General features: G+C 45.5%; 1 protein-coding gene across 15 annotated transcripts in view; it reads left to right on the top strand.

Moving 5' to 3' along the window:
• The window catches only part of DNTT (DNA nucleotidylexotransferase), a 464,208-nt gene that overhangs the window by 341,208 nt on the left and 108,497 nt on the right, over nucleotides 1–14,503 (top strand). For all 15 annotated transcript variants that reach the window (XM_019502672.1, XM_019502670.1, XM_019502663.1 and 12 more), the window contains one exon: nucleotides 5,983–6,085. In XM_019502672.1, the coding sequence (XP_019358217.1) occupies nucleotides 5,983–6,085 (103 nt within the window). The remainder of the gene's footprint in view (nucleotides 1–5,982; nucleotides 6,086–14,503) is intronic.

Consider the following 14,503-nt stretch of genomic DNA (forward strand, 5'->3'; position numbering starts at 1 on the left):
ATGAATGAATCCATGTTGGTTGCCCCTAAGCATGATATCCCCTGTTGGTCCCTCGCAGATGTGCTCCTGCATCCCTAGTTCCCTGAATGAAAATGACAAGAGTAATTAATTTGTTGGTAATAATTGGAGACCTACCAAACTGAGGAAGCAGGTGGCTGATTTCGCAGGCAGATCACAGGGCTCGCTGCCATTTTCATGGGCTTATCTCAGCAGCCCCCACCTCCACCCACTTACCTCTGATTGGCTGAGGGGGCCCCAGTGTGCTGCCCCTTGCTGCTGATTGCTTAAGAGGGCTGTCCATCAAGTGGCTCTGGCCTTTATTGCTGATTGGCGAAATAGGGCATGGCTGCATGACAGGCAGGCTTCTCAGCCAGTCAGCAGTGGAGGTTAGGTACTCCACTTTTGTGCCAGCAGGCTGTGTGGAATGCTGCAGCAGCCATGAGGACTGCTGGATCCCACTGGGGAGCCAGTATTTTATTTTTAGTATTTCCCGCCCCCACATATTTTGCAGGCATTGCCCGATTTCATGCCTAATTTAATGATTTTTGTGAAATGTCAAATTTAGTAGGTGTGTAGCAATAATGCTAGAGGAGAGGCAGCATGGACTAGTGACTAGGGAAGTAGACCACACACCAGAAGACCTTAGTGACCTTCTTGACCAGGGGTGGGCAAAATACAGCCTGCAAGGCCATTCTATCTGGCCCATGGGGCCCCCTAAAAAAAATAGAAAATTAATATTTATCTGCCCTTGGTTCCTGTCAAAAATGACAGGAACCAAGGGCAGTAGGATCCAGGGGAAGCTCGACGGGCTCCCACAACAGCAGGGCCCATCCAGCTCTGCCCCTCCAGCCGGAAGCCCCATCTGGGGCTTCTGGCCTGGGACCACATGGGTGTCCTGGCAGCATTGGAACCTCAGGTAAGGGTTGGGGGAGGGAGGGCAGGGGAGGACCCTGGGCAGGGAAGGAGCCTGGGGAAAAGTGGCCTGCAGAACAGCTGAGCACAGGGTGGGGAAAAACGACTCCACCCCCACCCCATGGCCGGTGCCCCATGCTGCAGGTGCTCGCAGCCTGCTTTGGGCTGCCTGTGCCTGCTCTGGACAGCCCTGTGGGCTGCGAGGAGCTGCAGCAGGGAGCGCTGGCCACGGGGCAGGTAAGGGTCACTTCCCCCCCTGCCCTGTGCTCAGCACCACCTTGTAACCCAGCCCCACTGCCAGCCTGGGCCCTGCGCTGGCTCCAGGCTCACCTGCTGGGACTCCATGTGGTGACAGCAGCTGCGGCTCCCCCGCTTGCCATGCTGGGCAGTGTTTGCCACTGCCACCTGTGGCCTACCCAGCTCTGGGTGGGCAGCAGTAGTTAACACTGCCTGGTGTGGCAAGTGGGGTGGCAACAGCTGCTGCCACCGATGGGCAAGCCCAGAGCCGGTGCGGAGCCCAGGCTGGCAGAGGGGATGAGTTACAAGCTGGTGCTGAGTGCGGGGAAAAGCAGCCCCTCACTCGCTCCATGACCAGCGTCTCATGCTGTAGCTGCTTGCAGCCTGCTTGGAGCTGCCTGTGCCTGCTCCAGACAGTCCTGCATGGGCTGCGAGCACCTGCAGCAGGGAGCGCCAACCATGGGGTGGGCGAGGGGCTGCGTTTCCCCGTGCTTAGCATGAGCTTCTTCCCTGCCAGCAAGCAGGAGATCAGGACTGTGCACTGCTCCCTGCCTGTACTGCGGGGCTGGGGGGCACTGGGAGTGAGCAGGTGCAGGAGCCAGTGGGAACATGGGGCCCACATTGGTGTCCTGGGGCCTGTGCCAGTGGAGCCCAGAGCAGGGTGGCAGGAGCGCAGGGTCCCAGCCGGCAGAGGCTTTATGGAGCTGGGCCAGCTCCTCCCTCTCCCTGCTGGTGCAGCCAGCCTGGCTTCACAGACCCCTGCCAGCCTGTGCTCTGCTTTGGGCCCTACTGGTGCTGGCTCTGGGACATTGGTCCCTAGATGGTGACCAGGGGGCGGGGCACGTGTCAAGGGGCAGGGCACGTGTCAAGGGGCAGGGCTACCCATGCGGCCCTCGACAGCCTCCAAAACTGTGTAAGTGGCCCTCCACCTGAAATAATTGCCCGCCCCTGTTCTTGACTCTTCTATTGACCAGTGTGTCCCATGGGACAAGTGAGTCTTACCTGTATGCTTCATATTCTACAAATGGGGATGATCCATAGTTTCATAGTTTCATAGTAGCGGGGGTGGGGAGGGCCCTGAACAGATCATCTCCCCGCCCCCCCTGCCACAGGCAGGAATGAATGCTGGGTTCACAAGACCCCAGACAGGTGATCATGTAACCTCTTTCTGAATTTGCCCAAGGTAGGGGCAAGGACCACTTCCCTAGGTAGTTGGTCCCAGATTCTGGCCACCCTAACTGTAAAATATTGCCTCCCGATCTCTAACCTAAACCTATTCTCCATCAGCTTATTCCCATTGTTTCTTGTCACCCCCGGTAGTGCTGGGGAGAATAGGGCTCTTCCTATATGCTGATAATCTCCCCTGATGAGTTTATAGGCAGCCACCAGGTCCTCCCTCAGCCTCCTCTTGCTGAGGCTGAACAGGTTCATGTCCCTCAGTCTCTCCTCATACGGCCTGTCCTGCTGCCCTCTCACCAAATGGGTGGCCCTCCTCTGAACTCTCTCCAGGCTGGCCACATCCTTTTAAAAGTGCGGCGCCCAGTACTGGATGCAGTACTCCAATTGAGGCCTGACCAATGTCGCATAGAGAGGGAGTATTACCTCTCTGGACCAGCTTGAGATGCATCTTTGGATGCATGACAAGGTATGGCTGGTCTTGCTGGCTGCGGTGTGGCATTGGTGGCTCATGTTCATCTTGGAGTTGATAAAGACTCCAAGATCCCTTCCTGCCTCTGTGCTTTCAAGGAGGGAACTCCCCAGCCTGTATGTATGCTGTGGATTCCTTCTCCCAAGGTGCAGCACCCTGCATTTGTCTATGTTGAAACCTATCCTATTCTCATCTCCCCACTTTTATAGTCTGTCTAAATCTAGTTGCAGCCTCTCTCTCCCTTCAAATGTGCCCACTTCACTCCACATCTTAGTGTCATCAGCCAACTTGGACAATGTGCTTTCAACCCCCTTGTCCAAGTCACTGATGAAGATGTTAAACAGTGCGGGCCTGAGGACCAAGCCCTGGGGGTCCCCAGCACTCCCATCTTGCCAGGTTGAGTACGACCCATCCACCACTACTCTCTGGGTGAGCCCCAACAGCCAGTTTTTACCCATCCAACTGTGTAGGCATCAATGCCACAGTTGCTTAATTTATTAATGAGAATGGGGTGAGAGACAGTGTCTAAGGCCTTCTTAAAGTCTAGAAAGACTACATCCATGGTGACACCATCATCCAAGGATATAGTTACCTGGTCATAAAAGGTAATCAGGTTGGTTAGGCAGGACCTGCCTTTGATGAACTCATGCTGGTTACCCCTAAGCATGATCTCCCTTGCTGGCCCCCCACAGATGTGCTCCTGGATGATTTTCTCTAAGATCTTCCTGAGGACCGAGGTGAGGCTTACCGGCCTGTAGTTACTTGGATCCTCCTTCCTCCCTTTGTTAAAAATGGGGACCACATTAGCTAGTTTCCAATCCCCCAGCACCTGGCCAGATGACCACAAATGCTCATACAGCCGGGCCAAGGGCTTCGTGATGACCCCTGCCAGCTCCCTCAACACCGTTGGGTGGAGGGCATCTGGACCTGCAGATTTAAAAATGTCCAGCCCTTCCAGAAGATCCCTAACTACCTCTGTGCTGACCCAAGGCCTGTCAGAGCTATCCCTGAGATTTTCCCTGCCTCTGGTAGGAGGGATGTCCTGGTCCCTGTTCAGGAAAACAGAGAAAGAAACTTAAAAATATCGTCTTTCTCGTCTGGCGTAACCACAAGATTACCATTTGAGTCTTGCAGGGGCCCTACATTGCCTGATGCCCACTTCTTGCTCCCAATGTACTTGAAAAAGGACTTTTTGTTGTCCTTAATTCTGGACGCTAGCCTGAGTTGCATCTCTGCCTTGGTCTTCCTAATAGCCCTCCTACACTCACAGGCCAAGGAGGAATACTCCTCTTTGGTGATAGCCCCTCCCTTCGACTGGTTGTACGCCACCCTTTTAGTCCTCAGGAATTCCAATAATCCTGTGCCTTGAAAAGCATTTTATGATAGTTAAATAACAAATGTGATAGAAGAGTTTAAACTACCATAATAATTCTAAAATATAATAGATTTCATCTTCTAGTATAAGCTAAAATGTGTTTCACAGAGAGTATTTTACATTCTTAATGTCTCAGAGCTTTAGCTTCTATTCTTATTTTATGCCTTTACCAATGTTTTGTTCTAAACTTCTTGTTAAAGCATTTCCATTTGTTTAAGAGGTTTTGACTTGGTTGCAGTCATGGCACGATAGTTGTATTTCTCTAAGTTAGACTGCTTGTCAAATGTAAAACTGTGATTTTCATTTTTTGCAGCTAAATCTACTCTAGCATCTCTCAGTGAGGTGATTTCCTGTCATATGAATGCCAGTTGACATGCTTGTCAGTTATGTGAATTCTTACAAATATTCCAGAGTTAAAGAACTCTCATTCATTTTTATAAAAGCATTGTAGGAGAAAAGACCTTTGGTTTTGGATATTTCTAATTTTTACTTTATTATGTCACAGTCATTTTATCTGTTCTCTAGTCCTGCAGAACTGGAGAACACACATACATACCTGAATTGTAATATGTGTGATACAGCCACACGCTGTATGATATATATAGTATTAGCTATGAAGGCCCCAGTTTTCTTGCAATAATGTTTGAGCAATACAGCCTCTGGGGAAATTTGAGTAGATGAGAAGGTAAAATCTATCCCTCCAACACAGAGCAAGGTTTGCCAGGTGACAGTCTGACACAATTTGAGCTGGAATTGCTTCTCCAGATCCATTTGAAAAACTTTCACAAGACTTTTGGGTTACTATAGTTGTTTGCATATAGATATCCCAAGACCTTTGACCTTCCATCTCACAGTCCTTTGAAATGTCCTATGCACAGATGTTTAGGCAGCCATTGTGGTAGTTCTTATATCATGATGATAGCATTATGCATAATCTGCATTCCAGAGATAAACTTCACCTCAAAACAAAATGACATATCCTCAAACCTTTCATAAGTCTAAGGTGGAACCTCCATGTAGCTTGCTTTTTATTTGCTTACACTAGTTGGATTTATCCAGCTCGCCAAATAAGTTAAGATAACATGGTTACAAGGTAAGCTGAATAGATGTATTTAAAAAAACAAAAGTGGGACATTGTGAAATAAATAAAGTTTAGTTTTCCTTAAAAAAAAAAAAAAAGAAAAGAAAACATTTCTAATTAATACTCATGTATATGGGACCTAATTGTGCAATCCTTCCTCACAATCCTAAACAAATTTGCTAAGTTGCATAAAAAACCCTTCAAAAACTATGCTTATACTTTAAAATAGAATAAATATCCTACATATAGGCACTGCGTGTCTTTCATAATAGAGTAGAATAGCTGCAATTTTACTTTTTGTTCATTAAAATGTCTATCAAGAGCTAAAGAAAAATGTTATGGGCTGCAGTTAGACTGGCAAGTTGATCAGCTGCTGCTGCACAGGACTCATAATATCCACCGCTTGTCATGATTATGATTTTCTCCAGAGACAAGTGAAACCTTCTTTTCTAGGGCAAAAGAGGAAAAAGAGAGATTTAACATCACCAAGGATCTGCCCCATCTAGTCTGAACAACAGAAGAAATACATCAAAAACTTTAAATCATTGCTTAACAAAGAACACTGACAGACCTGATAAAAGAAATAGAAGATTCTATTTTGATTATGTTTCAGAAAACATTGCTATCATTTTATACTGCAAACTCTCTTTATAATGCAGCAAAAATATTCTCTTTGAAATACAACAGAAACTTTGCTGATTTATTCTTCTCCCTATTTCTTATTGCTAGGGGAAAGAAGACTGGCCATGATGTAGATTTTTTAATCACCAATCCAGGACCAAAGGAAGAAAAAGAACTTTTACATAAAGTGGTTGACTTATGGGAAAAACAGGTAAAATATTTTATAAAAAGTAAAAAAATATTTTGAGATGAAAGAATGAACTTACCAATAGTGGAGTCAGCACCGGAGCCTTGACAGAAAATGGTAATTCATCATTGGAGGCTATTTCAAAATTTGGTACCATTCTGCTTTGAAATAACATCATAAAAAAGGGAAATTCTCCATGACGTGGAATTTCAGCTCTTCCCTAGCTCTGTGGGCAGCCTGAGCTCCAGGGTGGTCTCCTTGATGGGTTACCCAAGAACTACTGAGCGCCAGGTGCTCAGGACCCCACAAGGTCAGCAGATTCTGATGAAAAAATGTTTCAACCTTTTTTTTCTGACTATCCCTATTCAGCACTGCAAACATTTCTTTTATTTTTAGCTATGTAATGAGTGCTATAGAGATGCTTATACTGTTAATATTTAACTCTTTTTGGAAGGATCTAAATACTAGCTGATACAAGGGGCTCATAATATTAGGTCAATACATGTAGTCTGTTGGAAATAAGCAGCGTATTAGTGCTTTTATTAGCATACTAATAAAATATCTTTATATGTTTCATTTTGCACTAAGTTTTTTCATATGGAGTGTAATATTGTTTGCATTTGAGGAATGTACACTCACTCTTCATTGTCTGTTTTCTTTGTATTGAAAACATTTTGGCTATTTGCAGACATTTGGGGAGGTTAGATTGCATTAAAAATGGCAACACAATCTAACTTAGTTCACCCAGATGCAGACTTTATACATAGACCTGGTCTCAGTAATCAGAAATTAATCTAAACCCCATAACAGCACAGAAGTACTGGTCTAGAAATGGGAGAACCTAGTCTAAGATAGATCTGGATTAATGTTCACTCAAACTTAATCAGTTTAGGTTACATCAGTGAACTGAACTTCAGTACAGTTACCTGCACAGCCCCAGGGCTGGGAAATCCCAGCTGCTAGCCCCAGTCCCAGAGTTGTACTTTTCCGATCTGCCCACCCCCTCCACAAGCCACTCCAGGTACTGGTTTTATTAGGTATTATGGATGCTGAGGGCCAAGGAAGTAAGTATTGTTGGGGGAGAGGCAGGAGGGATGGGGTAGGTCCCCTGCAAACCTCCCTGTGAGCTGTTCTGATTATGCCAAACCCTCCCAGACCCCAGGAATCCCCTGTGGACCCTGTTTATTCCCTGATTGCTTCTGATCTTGCCTGCTCCCTGATTCTGCCCTCCCCATCCCCATGATCACTTCCATGGATCCTGCTTGCCCCCCATAAGCCCCCCCCAACTTACCTCAGATCAGGTAGCCATTTTTAATGCAATCTAACCTTCCCCCTGAATGTCTGCACTTAGCCTTAGCCTTGTGTAAAAGGACAGTTCTCTTTTTGAATTTTCATATGCCCTGTAGCTAAACAAGATCAGCTTTCAGAAAGCCTGGTTATTGATCAGTTCTGATATCTATATATTCAGAGGTGGGTAATTATTTTAGCTGGAGGGTGGCTTAATGAGTTTTGACAAGCTGTTGAGGGCCTCATAGGTAGCCCTGACCTTTGCCAGGTGCCCTGTCCCCTGTTTGTCATCTTGGGGCCAGAAGTCCCACCTTTGCCACCAGAAGTCTCTCCCCTTGCCCATGGAAGTACTCCTTTTGGCAAGGGGTTTTCCATCTTGGAACCAGAAAAAAATATTCTAAAAATCAAACATCTACTACAATATACATTTATTTGATTTCAAAAAAGATTTTTGTCCTGATTTACATGTGTTTGCATAGTGTACATAGAGGTGATTGCATAATAGCTTAAATAAAGTCTTACTCTTGTGTATTGTGGGAGGTGTGGGGGTATGGGTGGGTGCATATATGTTTGTGGGGGGCTGTGGGTATGTGTGTATGTCGGGTGTAGGGGAGGCTTTGGGCACGTTTGGGGTTTGTTGGGGTGGTAAATAGGTGTGGGGGTGGACATGTGGGTGTGGGTGAGTATAGGGAGCATGTGGGTGTGTGCGTGTAGATATGTGGGGTGTCCGTGGAGCTCCTGCCAGCCTGGGCTTCATGCTCCTGTCACCCTGCCCTGGGACCCCAATGCCCCTGGCCCTGAGGCACCCACCCACTGCTGCTTTTCTCCCCGCTTGCTGCTACTTCCCTGCCCACCCGTCACTCCCCACACCTGTCTGTCACTGCTTCCCACCTGCCTGCCTGCTGCTCTGGCACCACACGGTTCCTGGCTGGCTCCTACTGTGCACTGTGTGATGCCGGAGCCAACCTGGCCTGGCCTGGCCAGAACTGCACAGAGCCAGCCAGGAATCACAGGGGCTGGGCTGGCTTCTGCTGCAGCAGCAGGGAGAGGCGGAAGCTGATATGGCTCCATATAGCCCCTGCCAGCCTGGGCTCTATGCTCCTGCCACCCTGCCCTGGGCCCCCACTGGTATGGGCCCCACACTCCAGCCCAGCTGTCACTGCAGTCCTGCTTTCCTACTCACTGCTACTCCCCCACCACCAGCCACCACTACCACTGCCATTTCCCCGCCTTCCCACTGCTTTCCCCCTCCCTCCCCCTGTGCACCCTCCAGGTGCTCTGGCAGCGTGTGGTTCCTGGCTACATGTCTAGGACTACAGAACATGGCAGGAGCCAGCCAGGCCCCCGTGGACTGGGGCAATCGCTGGCATCCTTCCCTCTCCCCTGTCCTTATCTGAATTGCACTCTTGGATGGACGGAGGTGGGGAACAGCCCCAGGGTCAACAGGCCAGAAGCCTGTGCTAGGCAGAGGCTTCTGGTTGGGGGGATGGGGGTGGGGCAGAGCCAGTCAGGCCGTGCTGCTGCTGCCCCTGGGTCCTACTGGCTTCTCACGGGTCCTGCCACCTCTGGTGCCTTGTAAGCTTAGACAGGCAGCCACAGTCAAATAATAATTAATTTTATAAATTTTTAGGGGCCCTGCAGGTTGGATAGAACGGTTTGGCAGGCCAGATCCAGCCACAGGCTGTATGTTGCGCACCCCTGATATAACTGTTAATATCTTGATAAGGGATGGGCATAAAGAATTAATGATCTAGAAAAATATCTAGATAGGTGTGTATCTGAACCTGTGTAGATACCCTTCAGGGTTGACATTTTCTTATTAACTTCCCCAGTAGCTCCTGGAATATTCATGGGCACACAATATAGCTTCTATACCCTTCTTCCAGTTGGCTTGCAGTCTTTGAAAATACTCTTAAGTCCTTCAGAATCTTTTGTTTCCTTATTTTCTGGAGCATCTATCTTAGCTATAGATTTTCACAGCATTGTTGAAATCAGTGGCACTGGGAAAATTGATACTAACTGAGGATCTGTCCAATTACATATTTAAAGTAGCCTTCATGAGGATCGCATCATTTTGGGAACAGTACACCATCTCTTAAATAGCTGCCCTTAGGCTTTATGTAGGAGACATGGGGTACCGGAGCCATGTGAATGCTCTCCACTTGGGTGTCAGACTGAAGACTATATCGTGCCTCCAGCTAGGGCAAGATTCTGCACACTGAGTATAGCCTTTCAAACTTTCCATACTATGCCATTCACATTAATGGGAACTGTACTTATCTTCTGAGAAATTAATCAACTGCATAAGCAAGCAGTGAAAGCATTAAAGCTGTGCAGTTCACCCTGAGCTGCTTCAGTTAAATGGAAGAACTAACATAAACTATTTATTATAAAAAAGATAACATGAGGCAAATAAAGGTGCAGGGAAAGTGAGGATAAGTAAAACTAGGCTAGGAGGTTGAGAATTTACTTAGGTTTCAGGTACAGAAATTGAGGAAATTAAAGAGATGGAAAAATAGTAGAAGGAGGTATGTATGGTAGCAAAAAGAACCAAACCCAAATAGTCTTGGATCATTTTAAGTGAGAAGCATAGAGTTTTCCTTGTACTCATTTTTTTCTGGTGTCCCTATGAGTTATGATATATAAACCTACTGACCCAACTGTTGATTATACTGCCTGAATTCATTGCTGTGTCAGTTCTAATATTCAGAATATAACTGTCAGTGCTGGAGAAATTAGCTCCTAGCAAAATCAAAATACAAAAACAAAGACAGGAATTATACTCCTCCTGCCTTTTTATTACATTTGATTTATAAAAAAAGGAATTAAAGCACTTTTATACTGTTTGACAGGAAACCTGTCTGCCCCTTCACAGCTTTCCCACTTTCGTGCCACTGCTTCAAAGCTCAGGTGCATCAAAGAACGTCTTAAAGGTCATGATGTTGACTTTCTTTTAGATGTTTTTAGTGAAGGATTCTGCAATGTTTAACTTCTAAACTATATGAAAACTAATTTAAATAGTTCAGAATAGGCCTTTTCTTAGCTGAAAAGTTTAAAGTTCCAGAATCCTTCCCCTGAAAGTTGTTGAAAAACTAAGTCAAGTCAACAACATGATATTCTTTGATGAAGCATCATCAGGGATAAGTAGGTCTAGAAGATGCAGTGTCTTCTCTTTACTTCAGAGTAGAATGGTAAAATGGAAAAGCTGCAGTGTGGTAGACAGATTATCTTTTAATAGTTTAGCAATGCTTTAAAAAGGAAGTAAAAATGACTCTGTCTCTGGGTTACTGCTTGGAAATCTCTGGTCTAACAGTTTCATAGCCATATGTGTGAATGTAATACAATGCACATACTGTGTAAGTTTTCTGCCTTCAAGTTCTTGTTAAATATGTTTTTATCTGGTTATTATCTGGTCAATTTAGCAAGAGGAAGTATGGTTGTAAGGACTTTTTTAATTGTGACTTTTTCTATTTTAATTGTGCAAACTTAACTTTGCACCAACAAGGCTTGGCATTCATCTCCTTGAGATTTTTGTAAGGAAAAAAGGGAAAATCTTCCTCTGCTTAGTAATCTTAGAATTTAAATGGTTCATCTGATTCTTATTCTAAACAACCAGTAAGATGAATGTGTATGATGACAGGAGTTCCAGTCTCATGGGAATGACTGGTGGGAAATGAGTAGAAGGGCTATGTCTTACACAACTTGCATAGTTTTGCTACTGATTTTTGCAAAGTTGGCTCCAAAGGGGTGGAGCAGCACATTTATGGTTGGATGTTGATAACTGAAAAATTATAGATTTTTAAAGTTAGTAGTTATTTTAAAATACAAAAACAGTCTCAGGAACAAAATCCAGATCTCTACACCTAAGTGAGTGCCCTAAACATTTGGCTACACACTCACATTTTCACTTTCTCTTTGGCCAATGATTCTTTAATTTATAAAAAATAAATTAAAGCACAGTAGTACAGCTTCAAGTGGAATCATCTCAGACAGATGCAGGAATTCAACCTGGGTCAACCTCTTCCTTGATGAATGCTCTGGCCAGTAGTAGGGTTGCCAATTCTATTTGAATCTATTCCGGGAGGTTTCATCACATGATGTAATGACATTAATGACTGATCTACTATACTGTAATCAGGAAGGCAAATGCACATTACTATTACATTTTAAAAACCCACTGGACTGTGGTATAAATTGGATTCAACATTTAATACTTATTTTAATGAATGCTCTATCATTTATCTCCTGGGTGACTCAGCAGTTTCCTGGAGACTGTATCTAATTCCTGGAGACTACAAGGCAATCCTGAAGGGCTGGCAACCCTAACCACTAGATTATTGTATGAAGAAGGGCAGGGTGTGCACCACCTTCCCTACCTACTGCTTAAAGAGAAAGTAGAGTGGTTGTTGCTGTCACATTTTGTCTAGAACCCAATCTTGTTAGTATATGTTAGGTATATTCTGAAAATGCCTACTAGATCAAGCCCTTAAGGAGACTGAGGTAAAAAACTGGTAATTTATGAGTCCCTGTTTGGCTTAGGCATGAACTAGTTGCTAAGCTGCTCAGTGCTGTCAAAAAAGAGATGCTTCTTGATGTGTTCAGAAGTAGAATGTTTTGATGCTTAGAGAACTTAAAGATGAAGACCTATATTATGTCTGGAGTAGAGGCACTTTCTGGGTTAGACAGTGCCTCAGAAGAACTTTATGGGGTTGCAGCCTTGGACTTAAATACATACTTCCATTTTTTTGGGATCTAGCCCTGTATATTTAATGGAAATGGTGACAGTTTTCTTCATGCAAGTTATCTTAGCAGAAGACTAAGACCTGTGCCTTTTAGAAACACATGTTGAGGAGTCCAGTGTTATAAACTGGCCTATTTTAACTCCAATCAAAGCATGCTACTTTCTACCAGTTGAGGTTCATGACTGTTATGCAAAATTGCAAATTGGATGGGACTTCCTTACAGTCTGCTTAAAAGTAATCTCATGAGTGCCTCTGCAGAATGCTCAGAAGTGATTTTCAATTACTGATAATATTACTCTTCAAAAATTGGGGAACAAGCAGGAAGAACTCACACTTCTACTTGCAGATAATAACTTTGATTTAGTGGGGCTAACAGAAACCTGGTGGGACCCTACCCATGACTACGTGGTACACATTGAGGGCTACAGGTTGTACAGAAGGGACAGAGTAGGGAGGAAAGGGGGTGGGGTTGCCTCTATGTAAAGGAGCATTATACATCTACCCTACTCAAAATGGGATCAGAGGAGGAGAAAGTTGAAGCATTGTGGGTTAGGATACATGGAGGTTGTGGGTAAAGGGACTTGGTGGTGGGGGTCTGCTATAGACCACCACACCAAGAAGAAAAGCTAGACTTGGAATTCTTGAGGCAGCTCTCAGAGGCTGTACAGTCTATGGATGTGGTTGTCATAGGGGACCTAAATTACCCTGACATCTGGGAGGAGCAGTCAGCCAAATCCAACCATTCATGTAGGTTCTTAACCTGAATGCAGATCCTTAACTTAATGCAGGAGGTATATGGTCCCACTAGGGGGAATGCCTTACTGGACTTGGTGTTGGCTATGGGGGAGGACCTGGTAGGGGAGCTGCAGATTTGTGGTCACCTTGAAGATAGTGACCATCAATCAGTCAAATTCATCATACGGCATAGGGTGGGTAAGATAACAAGTAGGGTGGAAGTGCTTGACTTTAGGAAGGCTAACTTCAGTGTGCTTAGGAGTCTAGTCAATAACACACTGCAGGAGAAGAGTATTGGTGAGATGGGAGTCCAGGAAGGGTGGTCGTTCCTAAAGGAAGCAATCCTTCGGCCACAGAGGGAGACTATTCCAGTACTAGGGAAAAGGGGGAAAGGAGCCAAAGAACTTCCTTGGCTAAACAGAGAAATCCAGGGGAGCCTGAGGGCAAAAAAGAAGGCATATAGGTGGTGGAAGCAGGAGGAAGCTACCAAGGAGGAGTATACCTACTTGGCCCACACTTGCAGGGAGACGGTTAGAAAGGCCAAAGCAACTACAGAGCTGAGGATGGGAACACAAATTAAAGACAACAAAAAGTCTTTTTTAGGTATGTAGGGAGTAAAAGGAAGGGCAGGACAGCATAGGATCACTACTGAACAAGAAGGAGCAATTAGTGACAGGTGGGGGGGAGGGGCAAGGGTGAGCTATTCAGTGAGTTTTTTGCCTCAGTGTTCAAGGCTCAAGATAAGTCTCCTAATGGGTTCTTACATGGATATCAGAGGGACACCAGCCTACCAACTGTCAACCCTGACTTGGTGCAGAGTCACTTGGCTGGGCTGGATGTGTTCAAGTCAGCAGGCCCAGATGAGCTGCATCTGAGGGTACCGAAGGAATTGGCTGGTGTCATGGCAGAACCACTAGCACAACTGTTTGAGCACTCATGGTGCTCAGGTCAGGTGTCAGAGGACTGGAAAAGGGCCAATGTGGTCCCTATTTTCAAGAAGAGGAGGAAGGGGGATCCAAGTAATTATAGGCCAGTTAGTCTTACCTCCATCCTTGGAAAGGTCTTTGAAAAGATTATGAAGTATTATATTTGTGGGAGTCCAGCAGGAAAAATAATGCAGCAGGGAAACCAGCATGGATTTGTAGCAGGTAAATCATGCCTGACCAATCTGGTTTAATTTTATGACAGGGTCACAAAATGCTTAGATGCAGGAGTAGAGATGGATGTAATTTTCTTGGACTTTAGCAAGGCTTTTGATATGGCATCTCATCCTATTCTCATTAATAAATTAAGAGGCTGTGACTTAGATGTTTACCCAGTCCAGTGGGTGGCAAACTGGCTTAGTGGTCACCCAGAGAGTGGTAGTAGATGGGTCGGTATCAACTTGGAAGGATGTGGGTAGTGGGGTCCCGCAGAGTTCGGTCCTTGGACCTGTACTCTTCAATATTTTCATCAGTGACTTGGATGTGGGTGTGGAGTGTACTCTGTCCAAGTTTGCGGACAATACTAAATTGCGGAGTGAAGTGCACTCTCCAGAGGGTAGGGAACGATTGCAGGAAGACCTGGGCAGGTTAGAAAAGTGAACAGTACACAATAGGATGCAGTACAAGTACAGGTGCAGAGTGCTGCACTTATGGTGCAAAAGTATCCAGCACACTTACTGGCTGGGAAGTGACCC

The sequence above is a fragment of the Gavialis gangeticus genome, unplaced genomic scaffold, assembly GCF_001723915.1.
Source record: "Gavialis gangeticus isolate Ggan-Ray unplaced genomic scaffold, GavGan_comp1, whole genome shotgun sequence".
Classification (NCBI taxonomy): Eukaryota; Metazoa; Chordata; order Crocodylia; family Gavialidae; genus Gavialis; species Gavialis gangeticus.